This window comes from Podarcis liolepis (genome assembly GCF_965112155.1).
Source record: "Podarcis liolepis genome assembly, chromosome: 13".
Lineage (NCBI taxonomy): Eukaryota > Metazoa > Chordata > Lepidosauria > Squamata > Lacertidae > Podarcis > Podarcis liolepis.
In genome coordinates, this window is record NC_139573.1 from 29,320,630 (window position 1) to 29,340,454 (window position 19,825).

Here is a 19,825-nt window from a genome sequence, read left to right on the forward strand (position 1 = left end):
TGTCAAATGCTGTTTACTTATTTTATTTTATTTAATTGCTATGTTTTCAGTTATAGCAGGCCAGCCTCGTACTGCAATTTCCTCCTCTGCTTGCCAGCAGCTATCCCCACCTCCCTCCATTCCTCTTCCCTCCCTCCCTACACCTCTCCAGCTTTTGCAGATGCTGCCTCCTGGCACCCAAAATGAGCCATCCTCCCTTACTTACAGTGTCCCAGATACCAAGCAGATGAGGTGTTTACAAGGGAGGGGCTATTTGAGCATCCTGCCTAGGAGATCTTGATGCAGAACTGGTTTGACCGGAAGCAAGGAGGCGTATGGGCCCCGGGGTGTGTTGACCATGTGTTTGGTGGTGAGCTGGGGGTGGGAGGGAATTTATGTGTTGCACATTAATTTCACCTGCTGTTTGGGTTTCATCACCTTCTATGTTTTCGGATCCAGGACCTGCCTTTAATCTCAAAACCGCCTTTTTTATTTTCCTCCCTCTCCCTCAATGTTTCTTCTCTTTCTCTCGCATTCTCCCTTCTCTGTGAGCGAATACATCCATCTGACCAGAAACAGGGAAATTGCTTGGGAGAAAACTAGCAAAATGTAAATAATAAGAACATTACGTTTCCTTCTTATTTTTTTAAAAAGCAGTGGTCTAGCAGCCAGACTCCAGCCCCTGCAGCTGCCCACTGAGCACATTATATATGTTGGCAGTAGCCTAGTGAACTTTCAGAAGCTGTGCGGGACTTGTGGAAGCAATGAGCTGTGGCTTCAATGAGCTGTGTAGCTGCTAAATCAGACCAAATTCTGCAGAAAACAGAGTTTTCGTGACTTCTTGAGGCTTTGAATGACCTTGACCCAGAATTTGGAACAACTAGGCAGGTCTGATTTGACTCAGATCCTGCCTGAGACCCACACCTCAGACATGTTGTTGTGCACCAAAGCCTTTTGCCTGTCAGGGGTCAGAAGTTCACTGGGAAGGAAAACAGCAAAGTGAAAAATCCTGCCTTGTGAGTCTGACATCCCCAAGTCCTTTAATCTTTTCGGATGTCACAGTCTTACTTCTGAATAATGATTCGCCTTCATCATTCTCCACGGCTTGGGCGATGCTGTTCCTGGCCACTCTTAATAGCACGTTCTGTTTTATATAAAGCTCTTCCGGCAGGCAATGCATTCATTATTTCACTCTGTCCCATTCATAGGTAGGACAGTGGAATCTTCACTGTCAGTTTGCAGATGGAAAACTAGGTCACCAGGTAGGAGCATTCGGAGGCCTCCAGACAGACTGGCAATTTGAACTAATGGTCCCTGGCTTTCAGGGCACTTCATTGAAACCACACTCGCTGAGGACAGCTGGTAAGCTTTGAGTTCCTGAGTGCCTGACAAGCCCTAAATGGGGAAGCATTTGTCTGTCATGAGTTCAGATCATCACTGCTCAACCTGCCATTTCCCCACTCATTTCTATAAACTGAGTACCAGCACAGTCAGAGATGAGTTTATATGCAGATTTGGTGTCCGTTCAGCACAAAATGTGTGATTTAACAACTCACTTCCATTAAAGGAATTTTGGGCCAGCAGTCACACACCTATCCATGCCCATCTCTTATCGTTACTGTAAGAATCAATTGGATTACCTGCGGGTGTGAATCAGCCCTTAAAGATTATTCATGAACAGGAGTCTTCATATCTGCTATCAAATATTTTTTTCAGAGGAGACCTTGCACACAACCAACTGAGAATCATCATGTGATAGGTGTACATGTGTGAATTCTGCCCTCTTGCTTTCCTTCTATGTGATTGAGCAGCACCTTTAAAAGCCCTTTGATCAGCTGTTAATAGGCATCGGCACCCCATGAATTAATCTCCCAGCAGTATCTGGGCATTTCCAAATGAAGTTTACCTGTTCCCTTCTCAATCATTTTCTCCATCAGACTTAGCAACCCGGCATTGCCAATGGCTCCTGGGGCACGTTTGGGAGTGAGACTTGGCTGTGCCCATGTTTTTCTCCAAGTAGGGCGAATAGCAGCTTTGGGAAGGAAAGACAACTTCCAATAAATGACCTGGGGAGGAAGAGTGGACACCCCCTTTTTCAGCACTGCTGCACTGAGCCAATTTGTTCCTCCTCCTCTTCCCCAAGCTTCTTTTAAATCTTTATTAAAAAATGTCTGGGATTTTGAGCACAGATCTGCCACATCATGTGTAGCTTGGCACTTTTTTACAAAAGAGCAGAGAAATTCGTGGAGGTTCATTAATCAACTGGAATTCACTGTGATTCACTCGATGCGAGGGGTGGGGTAGGAAAGGCTATTGGCTCCCTCCCTATTTACCTGAATGTCAACTGTTGGAAATGGGACCCAAGGGCCTATCCAGACCCTTCTTTTGTTTCTTTCGCTTGTTGAGAGAATTATTGATCATTTCAGTAGCGTTTTGCTAGATGCGGGTAAGTGCTTTCTAGTCCAGGCAAGTGAACTTGAGCAAGCTTCTCTTGCTGTGTTTGGTCAAAGGCATGTGGTTCAAGAACAGGCAGGTGCTGTTTGCCTCGGAGACATGGCACCTTTTTTCTACCCTGCCTGCAGCCTACACAAACCTCCAAGGGGGGAAAGGACCCAAGGAGTCTGGGGAGGAAAGAAGCGGAGGTGTATGAGAGGACTCAAACGTGCTTGAGCCAGTAGAAAGGGGTGGGGTGGCAGATCTGAGTCACCAGCCCACATTCTGACTCACCGCTTTGTTTTGATGGAGGGAAGCATGCAGGAGGCAAAAGGGCTGGTTGGTGCCAGGTGATCGCCGGTAAACGAAACATGTATTTGGTTTTTAGATGCGTGTTTCTTTCTTCAACATTCGCTGGTGTTGACAGAAGCAGAACTCCTCTTTATAAAAGGCACAGGTGTGCGATTTTTTTGATAAGCCGGATCAAACCGGGCGTTGTGAGTTGGTGATTCATCCCTGACTGGTCTAGTCCCGCTACAGTGGAACACAAGGCGATCTTGGCGCCTGTATGAAAAAATAATAATGGTGGTGGTGGTGGTGATGATAATAATAACAACCACCACCACCTCCCGGAAGAAAACAAGTGCCAGGAATTGAGATGGTGATGTTGCTTTCCTACAGACATCCTGACTGGAAGCAAGCTTGCCTGTAAAGCCGAAACAAATATCCCCTGAGCAGCTATTTATTGCTTCAGCGCTCTGACTTATGCACAGGCACATTTCCAGGTGCAAGAGTATAATTTTGCAGAGCAAGGTTTAGGCCCAGCGTGCCTTAGAAGCCTCCCACTCCCTTGTGTCCCTTTGCTACCTCTCTGATCTGCCAAAGGTGCCCTTTTAAAGATACCATATATGTGCCAGCAGGGCATGAAGAGAACCAGCGGCTTCCCCACCGCCGCCACTCGGTCTCCCTCTGCAGATTCATCAAAGTCCAAACTTGCTAACCTTTTTGAAAGCCTTGTAAAGCCAGCCTTACTTAGTTTGGCTTTTGAGGCTCAGGATTAAGTAAATCAGGAAAGAACCTGGGGGGGGGGGAGAGTCATTGACTTGATTGTAAACTTATACTGTTTTTCAGGTTCTTTTCAAAAAAAATAAATTTCCAACCTGTCAGGATGTGGCATGCTATAACAATGACTATTTAGTGTATTTACATTTTGGCAGGCGCTGAGAGGTCTTGAACCTCTGTCTCGCCTTCCCCAGCTGCAGACATCAGTCTGGTGAGAATTACATTGCCCAGAATCTTCTTAGTTCACAAACCCTGTGAATCATGAATCTTTTTGCATCTCCTACAGAGACATTTGGGCATTATTAACACATCTCCAGCTTTCTCATTAACTTCCTGCAATGTGCTCTGGTGTTAACTAAACCACACCAAAGTATAAAAACTGCTTTGAGGGCCCCCCTTACAATTAATCGGCATATAAATTTTATGAAATAAATAAAATAAATATTGTGTGGCGATCCACCTAAAGTTTCTGCATAATGTAATGGGAGACTGTAATGTCCTGCTTTTTAAACGTATTTTTTAATTAATTTTCAGATATAGCAGCATACAGAGTCAGAAAGATGATAATATAAACCCCACAAACAGGATGCAATGTCAATGTCCTATTTCTGAGAGGCTCGATGCCTGATTGTCCTATTTTCAGGATCATGTTTCTTCGATGTGATCCCATTAAGCCTTTCCAGCAAGTTGTGTTTATAAAGTGCAGCAGCCAATTAATACAGTGGTACCTCGGGTTAAGAATTTAATTTGTTCTGGAGGTCCGTTCTTAACCTGAAACTGTTCTTAACCTGAAGTACCACTTTAGCTAATGGGGCCTCCCGCTGCTGCCGCGCGATTTCTATTCTCATCCTGAGTTAAAGTTCTAAACTGAGGTACTATTTTTGGGTTAGTGGTACCCGAGGTACCACTGGATTTTCTCCACCCTGCAACAGGGTCTCCAAATAGGCCTAGTGTTCTCACCTGCTGAAGGACCTGTGACTATCTTCTTCCACTTCAGTTTGCAGACTGGAATGGGGGGTGGACCTCCCATGATTAAATGTTCCTCCATGCCCTCTTGCATGTAAGAAAACAGCACATTGGGAAGAACGCCCGGCTAGAGCCCCTTTCCTCCAACATGCACATTTTCTCAGTGAAAGGAGTTTTGTTGTGTGGTGGAGCATTCAGTTGTGCGAACTTCCCCCTCCTACAGTCTGAAGTGGTACAGTCCAGTCAGGCCTGTCACCTCGGAGTGCGCTAGGAGGCAAGACAGAGGAGCCACACAGTCTTGTCAGGAAAACTATTTGTGAGGAGGAGGGTATTTTTGCCCAGCACCATCCTGACGGAAGAGCGGAGGCATTGCTTGGGTATTGGCATCCACTGTACGGCGGTGCTTCCGAGTATGGGGATTTCACCTCAACGGAGGGCCGATGTGTGTTTCAAGGAACCTCTCTTGGTTTCGTTTGGGAGAGGGCCAGAAATCTCTCTGGACTCTGGAAACTCTTACCATGGATAGGGTTGCCGTATTCCAAATTTCCCTGGACATTTCAGCTATTTCCACCCGGACACAGTTTCTTCCATATTCCAGCTATGTCCAGGAAATTCCAGATGTATGGCACACACCTGACGTCGTGTGTGGAGAAGTGTTGCTCCCCACAAAATGGCCTGGCATGGCATATGGGGAAGCCTGGTGGGCCGAGTTTTGCCTGAGGGTTGGAGGCGCCATCTTTGTAATGGGCAGAGGAGACTACAGAGTCTCCATCTTTCGCCAGGTTGCTTGTGTGTCTTTTAAGAGACAGGCTTGTAATAGACACTTTCCTGTTCACATACTATAGGAATTGTGCCAATTTTTATCCCAATTGTGGTTGTGGTTGTGGTTGTTGTTGTTTGAAAACCCTTTTTGGGCAGTTGAAGTAACACATATGGCTGCTTAAAATATATATATATTATCTAGTAGTTTTCATGGACTTAATTGTGATCCTCTTAGAATCTCATAATTCTGCAAGCATTTTTTGCAAACACTGGATTTAGGAGCAGGCGGAAAATTTAGTGCCTTCTTTTGGTTAATTGTGTTTCTCATCCTTCCTGTTGCAATGATAAGCCCAAAATTGTAGGGGTAGCACGTGATGAAATCTCAAACCCAGAGGGTATTTCTGATCACCGGGGAGTAAGGTTTCAATTCCCTGCATACCCCCCCTTTTTTTACACCCCCATGAATATCAAAAGTAAATTTAAATTAATCAACTTTTTCTGTTTTGCTGACTGTTCGTATTTTTTACAGGTCATATAATTTTAGCTGTTCTTTGTGAGACGCTAGCACTTCTTCCCACGCCACCTAAACTGCGTTGTGACCTTTGGCTTCATTGATGCTCTGACCTGGGAAGGAACCCTGAGTCACTTTGCCCAGTTCTGATAAGGAAATGGCAGGTGAAGCGGCAGGTGGCTAAATGAGGGAAGGAGGGGTAGGAGGAACCCTAGCACTGGAATTTTATTATTATTATTGCTGCTGAGCATTTGAAAATCCATCTCTTGTCTGAATCACGTAAGAAACTGGTGACAAGGTGAAAATTTGGCCATGAACCTGGTGCTACAATTGCCACCTGCCTGTGTGAGTCTCTTGCAGGGAAGGAACCAACCTACAGAGTCTTGTGGCACATGAAAGGCCGGCAGATTTATTGCAACAAGATCTTTGGCAGTAGCTAGGCTGGTTGAGATGCCGCAAAAATGATTTGCCTCACATGAAGTCTAATGCAGATTGGGCAAAAGCTTCCAAGGTTAGCTGTACCTGCACTCAGCGATATTTCTAGGCTTTGCTGACCCCGTGTGACCACATCTCATTTGCATCAATTGATTGACATGCTTGTATGGTATCCATTTTCAGTGTATTTTTATTTATTTATAATCCTAATTTGTTTGATAATTCCCAATTCCTGTGTATTGTATAGTGCTTCCTGCGCATAGCAGTGTTTCGATTAATCTCTTGGATAAATTGATTTAAAATCATTTGATTGACTGAAGAGGTGCAGCAGCTATGCAAAACTGAAGTTGTTAGGTGCTATGTTAGAAATTAGTTGGAAGGCAATTGTCAGCCTTATTGCTGAGCAGTGATTTGAACCTAGATCTCCCATCTCTGAGGAGAGCAGGCGTAGTGTTTGTGCTGGGGTCAGTGGGAATTGAGAGTCCAGCAACCTCTGGATCGTCACAGGTTACCCATCCCCACTCTTAAACCTTCTGGTCCCTTTGTAGCAGCTGCTCTCCTGCTCAAAAGCAGTCATGCCAAAGTCAGGTAGAAAAGACAGGTTCCTCCTGGCTTGAGGCACTTACCATCTGCCTGCAATTATGAGGAGTGGCATTATAGAATTGTAGAGTTGGAAGGTACCCTGAGGATCATCTAGTCCAACCCTCTGCAGTGCAGGAATATGCAACTGCCCCACGCGGGGACCAAACCTTCAACCTTGGCATTATCAACACCACACTCTAACCAATGCAGGCTGTCTCCATTTACACCTTGAGAGCCTCGTGGTACAATAAGGCTAAACACTGGGCTTTGTTTTCCCTTCCAGACTATGAGTGGGCTCAGTGCCTGGAAAAGAGAAAGAAAATGTTCCATGCTAATGTCTGCCAAGGCTATCTACCTTTTCACTTTAAAGACCCAGTAGCTGTTTGACATGGTCAACTAGGCAGGGCTGACCAGCCTGCTGAGGAGCTCTGAGGAAGCTGGACCAAAACTTCAGAGCTAAGGCAGCATACGGTCTTTGTGTTGAGTCTTAACTTGGCTTGTGGTTAACCATCTAAATGAACTGGGGATTCAACAAGTGAAATTCGGATCCTCATCTCCATTGGTGTTTGAGTCATCTGTGCAATCAACTCTCGGGTGTTCTGTATGTGCTCCACCACTTGATCAAGGGAGTCCAGTATCCGGAAGATGAGCTTGCTCTGTGAAATTAGAAGGCAGAATGAGAGCTTTTCCTAAAGCAAGGCAGGCAACCAGACTACTGACTAATTGCAATCTTGGTCAAACGGTTGGGTGGTTAACCTAGTGCACTGCTCAATTTCCTGTGCTGCTGGAAAGCTGCCAGAGTAAGTCTAGGGCTGGTAAATTCCCCTAGAGGCTTGCCAAAGTCTTTGCCTGTGCATTTTCCCATAAACATAGATCAATACCATCTTGGCTGGGCTGGCCTTTAATGTGTGGTGCTAAGCAGGCTAGGGGTACATCTTTAATTGTAGTATTGTCAAACAAGTTTCGTTGTGTCTAAAATCCCAAATTATGCAATTTAACAAGTGGACGTTTGCATAATCCGACACCGGCAGAAATTTGGCCTGGTGGGTAAGTCTGCCCTATTGTATTTTTAAAAAAAATTATTTGTTTTACAAATACAGAATATATATGAACACAAACTGTAAAAACAAATCTGCATAAAGAGATTCTCGGAATCTTGAGACTTCCCCCCTTCCCCTCCACGGGGTCCCATTTTAAACATCTAAAACTGCATATTCATCCATACTCCAATTTTTATATCAAACCGTATCATCCATAATAATTTTTATGCTACAAATCCTGCTTTTGTTTCCATCTGCTTACAGTCGTCTCCTAAATAACTTATAAAATTTTCCCATTCTTTTGTAAAAAAATTATCCTCTTGGTTTCTGAGTTTTCCAGTCAGTTTTGCCATCTCAGCATAATCCATCAGCTTGGTTTGCTATTCTTCTCTGGTAGGGACTTTATCTTCTTTCCAATTCTGAGCTAATGGCATCCAGGCGGCCGTTGTTCCATACATGAATTGTCTTTTCTGCCCCTTTGGTATATCGGTACCTGTAATTCCTAATAAAAATGTTTCTGGTTTCCCCTATTGTAAATTTTACTCAGGAGATGGGGAACAACAAGGACATGCTCAGGTTGGAACCCTTTGAGGCAGCATCTGAGGTCTCTGTGCCTCTGAATGGCCCATCACTCACCAGATCTCTCTACTACTTGCTGCTCCTTTCACTCACTCACTCACCATCGCATCTGTCGCCATTACCACTCACTCATACACTAACATGGATGCTGAGGGGTCACTCCTGTTTGCTCACCTGCCCACTTCCTCTGTGCAGTGGCTCTGCTGAGTCCCCACCACTGCCCTGAAGGAGAGGGCAGGAGACTGAGCAAGGAGCAGCAAACAGTTTCTGTTGTTCCTCCTCGCCAGGCACACTCGCTTGCCCACCAGCTCCTAAAGTGAGTGGGCTGGTGGCAGCAACAATGGGGAATTACTCCTGTCACAAGGAGGAGTAATGGTCATCTATCGCCAGGGACCACCATGTCTGAAGCCCCACCCCACCCCAACACACATACACATACACTGCCTGAATTTCTAATTATGTTCCTTTGAATAAATTTGGAGGCCCGGCAATGTGTCGTTTCAAACAGTGCACTTTCACATCTCCTTTCAAGTACATATAACCATAAATACAAGAGGTCCAGGGTAACAGCTGTGGAAAAACTGGTTCAGACTTAAGCTCTGCAAATTGTTTTGGTTTAGCTCCGCCTAGGGATCTTGTCAAATTTGGATGTTTTGCTGGCTCTTGATTTCACCTAACATGGAAAGACGGATAGGCAAAAAATGAAACAAATCAAAGGGATATTTAGCCAAGTCATGGGGGTCTCCTTTCCTTTGCTACAGATAATGACATGGACCTGGGAACTCTCCAAAACAACATCAACAGCACTTTGGACAACGTTTACGAGGATGGCCTGGAATCGGACCACAGTAGGCCCCTTTCAAACAGCAACCCTCTCTGCAACAGAGAACAGGCCAGTCTTCTGACCGGAGGCGATGTTGTCAAGCGCTCTCAGCCTCTGCTCATCCAAGCCAATAGGTAAGTGGAGATGGAGCCAGGAATTGTGGGAAACTCCAACCGTCGCCCCCAATGATTATTTTGTGTTTAAAAATGAGAAGTAATTCTGAGCTGATTTCTTTTTATCTCTTGACATGCGCAGAGTGCATGGCTCAATCTGAGCTAACGCCCAGCCCTGGAACAAGACAAATACAGGTGTGAGGGTCTCTGGGCATGGACTGAGTTGATTTCCCTCATTACTGAGGAGTCACAGTCCGCCTATCTGGGAGTAGGAGACACAAGTTTCCTTGAAACCTGGCCTTCCTCTTTTAAGAAACTGACTGTGCTCTGAGGCACAGTTCCCACCTCAGTCAGGAGCAGGGAAAGAAGTCGTGCAGATAACCAGCCTGCCGTTTTCTTTGCAAAGCAAGACTACAAAACAAGAAGATGGATTACTGATTTCATTCACGGTGAAATTCATTAGTTGTGTGCGATCACAGTGGAAGCGGGGGATCACTGCTTCCAGACAAAGTGTGAGCTTCCTCCTGTGATATGATAGGAAAGAGGGGCTTGAATAGGCTCGCAGTGGACAAGCAGCTTAATAGGATGAATCTAGGTCAGACATTCTGTCCCAGAAATTTGAAGCCCTGAGCAAAATCCAGAGTCAGTTTAGTGGCTTCTCCTCGGGGGAAGCATTGAGAAATTCTGAGAGAAGCCAAGAGGGTTTTGATAAGAATTACACTTATATGTATGTATGTGTGTGGTGTGTGTGTGTGTGTGTGTGTGTGTGTGTGTGTATGGGGGGCGGGCAGGATTGAAAGTAGGAACATTCTCTTATCCCCAGTCTGAAGGTACCCAGCATCATTTCATCTCTGAAGCTGGAAGCTGGGCTTAACTAGTTCTTGGAAGCAAGACCACTTGGGATCACGCAAAAGCTACTCTGAGCAGCTTCTCTAAGATGGCTGTTCGGCCACTGCGAGAACTGGATGCTGAGATGGGCATTACTCTGATTCAGCAGCCTCTCCTTCTGTGCCTCCCAAGCCTTGTCTCACAGAGGATACCTCCACAGCACTGTTGACATGCAGTCTTTCATGCTCCATCACGGCTGTGCACACATAAAAAGTCTGGCGTGCTGTGCCAGACAGATTTCGGACTAACTGCCTGTATGTGGTATGCACTGGCAGGAAAAGGCAACGTGCATTGGAGTTAATCATTAGCTTCCTTCCCTGCTCGCAGGGCCAGTGCCATGGTGAGATGGAGCACTGCAAGATTGCTGAGTTGAGTGACTTTTCTGAGGCTGGCTCGGGCCCTTTGCCCAGCAAATGCAGTGCTTAGTGCCAGAGGCTGGTGAGGGTGGGGACTGAATCTGACACACTGAATTGAAATATCCACCTGTATCCTTGGCTGCGGGTTGGGAACGTGTTAAAAAGGTGCAAAAAAATGGGGAAGTGAGTGCACAGTTCAGCTTCATGAGAACGTTAGCTTTCTTGTTTAAAAAGCAGGTTTCTAAGTATATGTAGAATGCCTTATGAAATCTCAGAAACGTGGCTGAATAAGATCTCAAGTGATTGTGGGCAAGGGGAGACATAGCTCATTATCCGATGGGCTAATGCAGCCCATTATCAGCAGAACCAGAATACAATTTGTGCAAAATATTCAGCAGAACCAGAATACATTTTGTGCAAAATATTCAGCAGAACCAGAATACAATTTGTGCAAAATAAAGAGCAGTCATGCAAATTCGGTGGATTTGTTTTAGTTTATTGAGGATTTGGATTGCCTAGATGCTGAATTTGAATATCTGTAGTTCTAGCCCTGGCCCTAGATCTCTAAAGCACATAAGGGTTTCAGGCTTTCTCATGGACAAATAGGCTTTACTCACTAACCCAGAAATCTCACTCTTTCCCCTTTATGAGGATACGGCACTTCAGGCCTGCATGATAATCCTTCTGATGTGCTTCTTTTTCCTTTAGAAAGCTGAAAGAGGAGGAGGAGCAGCAGCGTGCCTTATCTTTGCCCTCCATCCCAAACCCTTTCCCAGAACTCTGCAGCCCCTCCAACTCACCCATCCTCAGCAACTCCTCCTTGGGACCAGGCTCACCGCGAGAAGGAGGTTCTCATGTAAGTGTGCCTATTTACGTTTCGGGATGGAGGGCAATCAGAACAGGGCTTCATTTTGGCACAGGGTTTGCTAAGGCATGGTACTAGAAGCTTTCTCTTTTGGTGGTGGTGGTGATGGGGTGCTTGCACAACCAGCTAGCTACGTGTAAAATCAGTGAGAGGGCCCCTGAGAATGTGCAGAGGATGTTTTCCTTTCCACAGTGAGATGGCAAACATCTTAGATGAAGGGCAGGGGCTTGTGGTTTTACAGAGGCTGTGCAAGGTTTGCCCAGAGATACGTTGTGCCCCCAACTCCTCCCCACCACGAGGTTCCTTTCAGTACACAGACTTGAATACAAAAACAGTACAAAACCCAACCTAAATATGAAGAGAGTTCATGGTTACTGAACGAGTTGAAGAACCCGTTGCCATTGTCTCCTGCTCCAGTCCATTAGGTAGGGCTCAGCCAGGCAAGGTTAACTACTTGCACCCCATCCCACAAAATCGCTAACTTCAGTTTTCAAAAACAAATGTTTTGTAGAAAAACAAACTGCACATAACTCGAAACTGGCAAAGTAGTTTCGAATTGCAAGAATCAGCAATACGACAATCTTTGATTATCTTTCTCAAACGCAAAAGTAAATGTTTTCACACACAAATCATTTTGAACAATCTGTATAAAACTGCACCTCAAAGGTCAGTACTGTGCCGCTCCAAGGTCTGTGCCCTTGGCAGCTGCCTAAGTTGGCCTAATGATAACTCTGACCCTGGACTGCACTGGAAAACATTCAATAGGGTATAAGAGTTGTTGTTGTCGCTCCCCCACTCACCCCATTTCCTCAATTGCACCCCCTTCCCTTCATTTCCATTTATTGGAAGCCTAGGCTGTGTGTATGTAGGTCCTGGGCTGCCCAGATGACAGGGCCTCCCTCTCGGCCTTGTTGATGTGGTGCAAAGAAAAGGAAAGCAATACATTTGGCACCAGCTTGGCTGTAGGAGTTGCCGGGAGGAGGCATACAAGACACCATCCAACCACCTTAGGGACTCCAGATTTGTGTAGCCTTTTCTTCTCCCGAATATATCCCACAAGGCCGTGGGTACTGATTTTTCCTCTCCGGAGAAAAGGAGTCTCAATGGAGGAAACACAACCTTTCCTTCCCATTCTTAACACAACCAGATTCTGTGGTTGGGGCAGCCAAATTAATTCTTGCTTTGGGTAGCAGTCCTGTGCGAGCTGGCCTTGCATTAGACTTTTCAGCCTCTTCTAAGAGCTGAGAATCAAACACTTGTCTGGTGTGATCTGCTGCTTCCCCCCAAACTACGGACAAGAAGAGCCAGAAAGTAAGAGTTAGAAATGAGGACTTGTGAGCTAACCGGGCACGATGGGGCAAGGCTGGTTCCCATGGGGACTGTTGCCAAGGTTTCAGGTTTTGTTTGGCTAGCCTCTGGGCCTCCGCTAGGAGCCTGTAATTATGGGACAGGAGGTCTCCAGCTGCCTGGGAAGTTTTTCAATCCACCTGATGCCTCTTGCAGTTTATATCAAAGGCCAACACAGGTGCTTTTCACCTTCACCCAACAGTGGGAAAACATGGATGTTCATTTTTGTGCACAGTATACAAAGGAGCTGATAGGAGACTAGAGAGCAAGACAAACGGGCAAACTGCTTCAGTGTTATCTCACAGCTTACCTGTGCTTGATGCATTTTCTTTAAAAATAATCAATTTATGTATTTATGCGATTTAATAGCCTGCCCTCTAGCTCAAACTTGGGCTCTTACGATGGCTCATGATAAAGAACAACAAAAGAAGAATAATAAAACCATGAAATTTCAGTAGAGCAAGAGAAGGCTTAAAAGAGCAGCAGCAAAAGTAGACATCAATAGAAGATAATACCCACTTTCTTCAGACCGAACCCCATTGTACTAGGGTGAGAGAGCCAGGATGGTGTAGCAAATAGTGCATTGGGCTAGGACCTGCGAGTCTAGGGTTCAAATCCACACTCAGCCAGGAAGCTCACTGGGTAACTTTGGGCCCTTCACGTTCTCTCCATCTAACCTATTTTACACAGTAGTTGTGAGGATAAAATTGGGCAGGACCAAATTAATAACTTTAAAAAAGTTATTAACTTCCTGTTGGATGAATTGCGAAAGGCACAAAGGACCATTGCAACCTTGCCATCTTCAGAGGAGCCATAAGAGAGTGATTACCAGCCTTTTCTCTGAAGAGCTCTCATCCATCCTTCTATTTGGAGGCTCTCAGAATCTTTGCCAGTTTCCAGATTTACTGGCAGCCCAGCCTGAGATTACCGTTAAAGTGGAGATTGACAACAAACACTCCCTTGCCTTTCATCTGAAGACGGGGTGCCTACTGTTCGTGGTGGGGCCTCCTAATCCTTCCCCTGGGATCCCAGCCAGGGCGCTGGTCAGGGAGCGGGAGAGCATAGGTGTTTAAAGACCAATTACTTTCCCACAGTCTTCCCCAAGCAGGTCCGTTTTCCCTCTCCGCCATTCCGTCATCTCAAAATGGCGTGCGTCAAGATACGAAGAGCTGCCATAAGATTTAACACTCTGTAATTTTTTAAAAAAGAGGTGCCCAGATGCATAGTGAACAAGCAACTTTCCAAAATACATAGTACATTTCAAAGCCAGTCACTCTTGTCTCATCTCAGCCTGTGGAAATCCCTCCAGAACATTGAAGCAGCATAGCTTGGGCCAGCATAGATGGTAAATTAATCCAAAATCCAGCTTAGCTCCTCCTTTCCCATGTTCCTCCTGCACATGATTGATGGCTTTCAGTTGCAAGTTTCCATTCCAATGTAGCAGCCAGGTCAGTCTGGCCTTGGGTTATCTCCTTTTTCTGGAAAGAAAGCAACTGACCCTCGGGGACGTGCTGCCCTAACAGATGATAGGTCCTATTAGAAGTGTCTGGGTTGCGGAGTCCTTCCTTAAATGGAGCCCTTGGCCCACGCACTCGCATTGTTAGCATGCCGGCATAGCGACTTCAACCCGGCCACAAATCCCTCTTGCGCTAGCCACTGCGTCATGAGCAAGGTCCTGCTGCATGGGTGATGCTTACACATGTTGGCTGAACCTTTAAGTCAGGCACTCACAAATGTTATTTGTCTATTGGGGAGGTGGGGGCATGAAGGTAGCACACGCACTCTCCTCCAGTAGCCTCTCCCAGTCTCCAAAATATCAGGATGGCTGCAGCTATTGTCACAGCAATGCATCAGCCCCGATAGATGGGAAGAGGACCTGTATTGATTGAAAAAAATAAAGTCCTTTTCATGGCCCGGGGAGGCTGGTTGAAACAAGGAAGAAAAGAGCAAAGTGGTGACTTGTAAACCCTTCTGCTCTGGCTTAGGTCAGGGGGAGGGGACCTTTTTCAGCTCAAGGGCTTAGGGAATGTGGCCTTGCGAGAGCCCCAAGAGTGAGATAAAGAGGCTTAGGGGGCTGCTTTTGGTCCCTAAGCCCATATCCCTCAATCGTCCCGCCACAACATCCTGGAATTGCAGAAGCCATTCCTGCCTCTGATTGCATCCCGGAATCTCCCATTTTGGCAGGCCTGAGTGTTAGCAATTCACTCCTCCCGTTGCTGATATGTGGCTGGGTAGTCACATGTCACTGTTTACTTTCATGAGCTGGGAAAGTCTGAAGACGAAAGTTACGTCTTATCTCTTCCGTTATGTTGTGCTGTTGCACTGTTTCTTTCTCTGTCTGCTGCTGAAGAAGAGAGCAGACGCCATTATGATTTGTCCTGTAAATATTGCTTAATAAATCCTTAGGATGCTCACATTCACGCTTCCAGTTGTCACTGCTAACTCTGCTGATTAATAGCATGCACAGGTCATCCGACCTGTGTCGCTGAGCACACCGGAATGAAGATTGATGTCCATTCTGGGGGAGCGCAACACCGGAGGACACCCGGAGAGGATTGTCTCATACCAGGGCAGTGGGGCCCCCCAGGGTGTATTCGGACACTGAGGTTCTGCACTCCTGAATTAGATGGAGGCAAAAAGAGGACCCAGTTTCTATACCCCTGAACAGAATATAGACCTAAATGAATATTCATGTAGTCCTGGGCCTTTCATTAGGAGCCAGCAAAAGCACCAGATTTCATTTAAAAACAAAGTTGGCTATTCCATTATTTGCCACCTTCCCTATGAAATGAGCTTAGGAAAAGGAAGAGGTGAATTCTGCAACAACTAGAACAGAAGGTTTGGAGCATCTTAAAAGCTTAACAGGTTGATTGTGGTGGAATGGAGTCAGCTTCATCAGGTGCCTGTAGGGTTGCCCTGCGTCGGCAGGTGTGTCTGTGTCTATACACACACAGGTATAGAGGAAAGACATCGTAAACAGTGAGTCAAATGTGAAACGGCCAAGAAATGCAATAAGTATAGTCTGTGCCCACTCTAAAACAAACAGCAAACCCTCCTGTGATTCAGAGAGATGTCTGGCCATGTAACTCCTCTGCCCCAGAAGGTCTGGGGAATCAGTTGTTGCCTAATAATAGAAGAGGAGGCTCATTTTGAATACCAGGTATTTATGAAGCAATAGTAATGGAGAAAATGTATTTAAGATGTGCAGAGTGCATTTCCCCCTCACCATTAGATAACCATTCCTGGCGCTTCCCCGGGGTTTGTGCTTCCTTCAGAATGAAGCACAGCAGAGACTGTGGTGTCTTTAGGATATATGGTTTATTTACACACTCATATATACAACCTGAGCCTACCATGGAGGGGTTCATGGCATTAACACCCCAAAAGGGTATTGTTTCTCCCATAGCCGCAGGCTTGGATTCAGACTGAAATTGAGCCTTGTTCTTTCTCTCTTGCTTTCCAGCTTGCTGCTTTGCTTCTGTCTCTCAACACTGCAACTCTCTGCTCTCAATGCTGGCTTTTTCCTTCTAACTGCCTGGAGTTGAAGGAGGCGTCCCCTGCCCATTTGCCATCTCCCACACAGCCCCTTCCTGTGTTCTCCTTAATGGCCCGTCACCCAGGCTATCACCTGACTAGGAGGCTGACTTGGCTATTCCAAGAATGGGAAGCCTTGGTTTACTTTTAACACACGCTGGATCCAAACTCACAACAATATGATTGACTCAGTTGTCTTACTTGAGCAATTGGTTTGCTCCCTCTTGTGGAATAGTTGGGTTAAGGAGAGATAATCTCCAGCTGACTAAGAAAGTAAGATGATTGCAGTCAAAGGAGGTCAGTATCCTGTTTCCAACAGTAGCGAAAAGCAGATGCTTTGGGAGTCCCTGGTTCCCCACTCCTGCTCTACAGCATGCAAGGGTTCTGTGGCAAATATTTGTGAGCACAAAATTCTTTTAATAGCTCTCACCAATTCACTCCTTCCCCACCCTCCACAAACCTCACAATGTCTCTGACAGCAGTGTCTCATACTGAATGTAACTGACTTATAGAAAGGACGCTAGGAACTGAGAGCAGAGATATTGCATGTACCCTTGCTGTCTGTGAAAATCCATCCACTAAGGGTGTGCTTAACAACTATTAAAATAATTTATCTTTTAATAGTTGTTAAGCAACCCTGGATCAGACCAAGGGTCCATCTAGGCCAGCGTCCTGCTTCCAGCAGCAGCCAGCCAGAGGTGCCCAGGACGTGCACAAGCAGGACATGAAAGCAAGGCGGTCTCCCTTTGCTATTTGTCTATCAAGGATAATGGCCCCTGCTAGACTTCTCCTAAGCCATCTAAGCCACTGGCCATCCCCAGGGGATATGCTCATAGGTCTGAACCATCCTTCAGCATTTGTGCTTCTCTCCCTCCCCTCTTAACCTCTGCTCGCTTTCTCCCAGTGTGGTATAGTGGTTAAGAGCGGTAGTCTTGTAATCTGGTGAACTGGGTTCACATCTCCACTCCTCCACATGTAGCTGCTGGGTGACCTTGGGCTACTCACACTTCTCTGAAGTCTCTCAGCCCCACTCACCTCACAGAGTGTTTGTTGTGGGGGAGGAAGGGAAAGGAGAATGTTAGCCGCTTTGAGACTCCTTCAGGTAGTGATAAAGCGGGATATCAAATCCAAACTCCTCTTCTTCTTCCCCACCCCACAGGTAGTGAAGGTCTACAGTGAAGATGGCACTTGCCGCTCGCTGGAGGTCACAGCAGGGGCCACGGCTCGTCACGTCTGTGAGATGCTCGTCCAGAAGACTCACGCTTTGCATGATGAGTGCTGGTCCCTAGTGGAGGTCTATCAGCACTTGGCCCTAGGTAAGGAACGGAGGGGTCTCCTTAAAGCCAGGATTCGGAGGGCCAGGCTGCCTATGTTTGTGTGCATAAACATGTGCTCTCTCACACACGTTTATTATTAGAGGGCATCATGACAGAGTTAGGATCAGGGATGTGGAAGAATCAGCGGCAATGGGAACAGAAATTGCCCATGTTTGTTTATTCGTCCCAAGCCCAGAACAGAAATTAATCCAAGGAATGCTGTCAGTATTAGCGGTTGTTGTTTTCAGTCCAGAAACTATGCATAATAGTATGTGATTGATGGTATTCCCCTTTCTGGTTTGCATTGTGTTTCCTTTGCAATAGCATAATAATAACATAAATAATTGTGAAACATTTCACCACAGTGGTCAGTGAGAAAAGGCAATGAAGTTTTTTTTAACGGCCTAGGTCCAGTATACCTGAAGGAGCGTCTCCACCCCCATCGTTCTGCCCAGACACTGAGGTCCAGTTCCGAGGGCCTTCTGGTGGTTCCCTCACTGCAAGAAGCCAAGTTACAGGAAACCAGGCAGAGGGCCTTCTCAGTAGTGGCACCCGCCCTGTGGAACGCCCTCCCACCAGATGTCAAAGAGATAAACAACTACCAGACTTTTAGAAGACATCTGAAGGCAGCCCTGTTTAGGGAAACTTTTAATGTTTAATAGACTATTGTATTTTAATATTCTGTTAGAAGCTGCCCAGAGTGGCTGGGGAAACCCAGCCAGATGGGCGGGATATAAATAATAAATTATTATCAGAAGGTGAACTGCAGCAGAACAGAAACAAACTGCTCATGATGAATACGGGGTGGAACGGACACTCTTTTTCTGTGTGCAAGGAATGCTATATTAACTAGCATGCTTCATACCCTTCACCAGAGCTGTTCTCCATATTTGTTGAGCATGGAATAGAAATGAGCTGCTAAAGAGGTTCTTAAACCCAAATTGCATTTTTTTGTTTTAATCTCTCTCTGCTCTTATTTTGCCAGAGCGATGCCTGGAAGATCATGAGTCGGTGGTGGAGGTTCAGGCCACGTGGCCTGTTGGGGGTGACAGCAGGTTTGTCTTCCGGAAGAACTACGCCAAGTACGAGCTGTTCAAGAGCTCGCCAGTAAGTGGAATGGACCATAAAGCCAGGAGGGGAGACCATTCTTTCCTTCCAGCATTAAATGGAAGCTTCCTGATCCTTTGCTTTAGAAAAAACAAAACCACCCTAATTCCACATCTGTTAGCTTGTATGAAATAAAATTGTAGCACCTGCCAGTTTTGATTAGTAAATGTTTTGTGTTTCACTTTAGAAGCCTATACTCAGTTTCTGCAAAACCTCTAGGTTTTACTACATTTTTATTATTTATTGATTTTATATACCACCCTAAACCTGGGGGTTCACAGAATAAAATCAAGATATAAAACCCACAAAATGCATCATAAAAGTAAAAACAACAACCCCAAAAAACACAAAAACACATTTCTGCATTACTTGAATTTATATCTCTGGCTGTAAGTACAACAGAAACTTTTTTTTATTTTAGTTTTCAAATATGAAACATATCTTATTATGCCAACTGATAATGTAAAAAGTACATGACATTTTATATTTTGGGATGTTCTGCTTCACAACTACAAAAATAATGTTTCTATATACGCTGGAAGCTGCCCGGAGTGGCTGGGGCAACCCAGTCAAATGGGTGGGGTACTATCATCCTCATTATCATCACGATCCCTGGTCAGACATTAAAAGCCCTCAGCAAGTGCCATCATCCCTGACCTCTGGCAATGCTGGCTGGGACTGATCAGAGCTGGGAAGAAGCACCAGGCTGCTTTCAACCTCTGGGTGCTGAGTTCAAAGGTTTGAAGGGGGCCTCCTCATGTGCTCAGCTGAACCTGCGCAGAAGTCACCCCATAACTGGGAATCCCGATAAAGCAGGGTTTCTGATTGTAGGAAGCTTTCTAAGTACGTTCGGCCAAACAAACTCAGAAACCCTATTCAGACCTTCCTACACTGCTGAAGAAGCACAGGGACATGTGCCTCAACCTCCCCACTTTATTATTATTTTTTGTAACAAAGTTTTTCGTTTTCATCTTTTCAACAGTTTAACATGGTTGCGTCAAGATATATCTTTGTTTACATTAGAGCACACGACATCAACAATTAAGTAAAAACAAAAATAGAACAACTATAAACACTCAGATAAACATTTCTGAATATATTAACTACGTTGTGTCAAAGTGTGTATC

General features: G+C 45.6%; 1 protein-coding gene across 9 annotated transcripts in view; it reads left to right on the top strand.

Annotated features, from left to right (window-relative positions):
- Positions 1–19,825, top strand: part of GRB7 (growth factor receptor bound protein 7) — a 77,204-nt gene that overhangs the window by 44,066 nt on the left and 13,313 nt on the right. For 7 of the 9 annotated variants that reach the window (XM_083469784.1, XM_083469785.1, XM_083469786.1 and 4 more), the window contains 4 exons: positions 9,111–9,306; positions 11,238–11,385; positions 17,435–17,591; positions 18,577–18,698. In XM_083469784.1, the coding sequence (XP_083325910.1) occupies positions 9,119–9,306; positions 11,238–11,385; positions 17,435–17,591; positions 18,577–18,698 (615 nt within the window). In that variant the 5' untranslated portion in view covers positions 9,111–9,118. Of the gene's footprint in view, positions 1–1,271; positions 1,342–6,114; positions 6,225–9,110; positions 9,307–11,237; positions 11,386–17,434; positions 17,592–18,576; positions 18,699–19,825 lie in introns of those variants that run through there. The other 2 variants (XM_083469782.1, XM_083469788.1) reach the window with 2 other exon arrangements.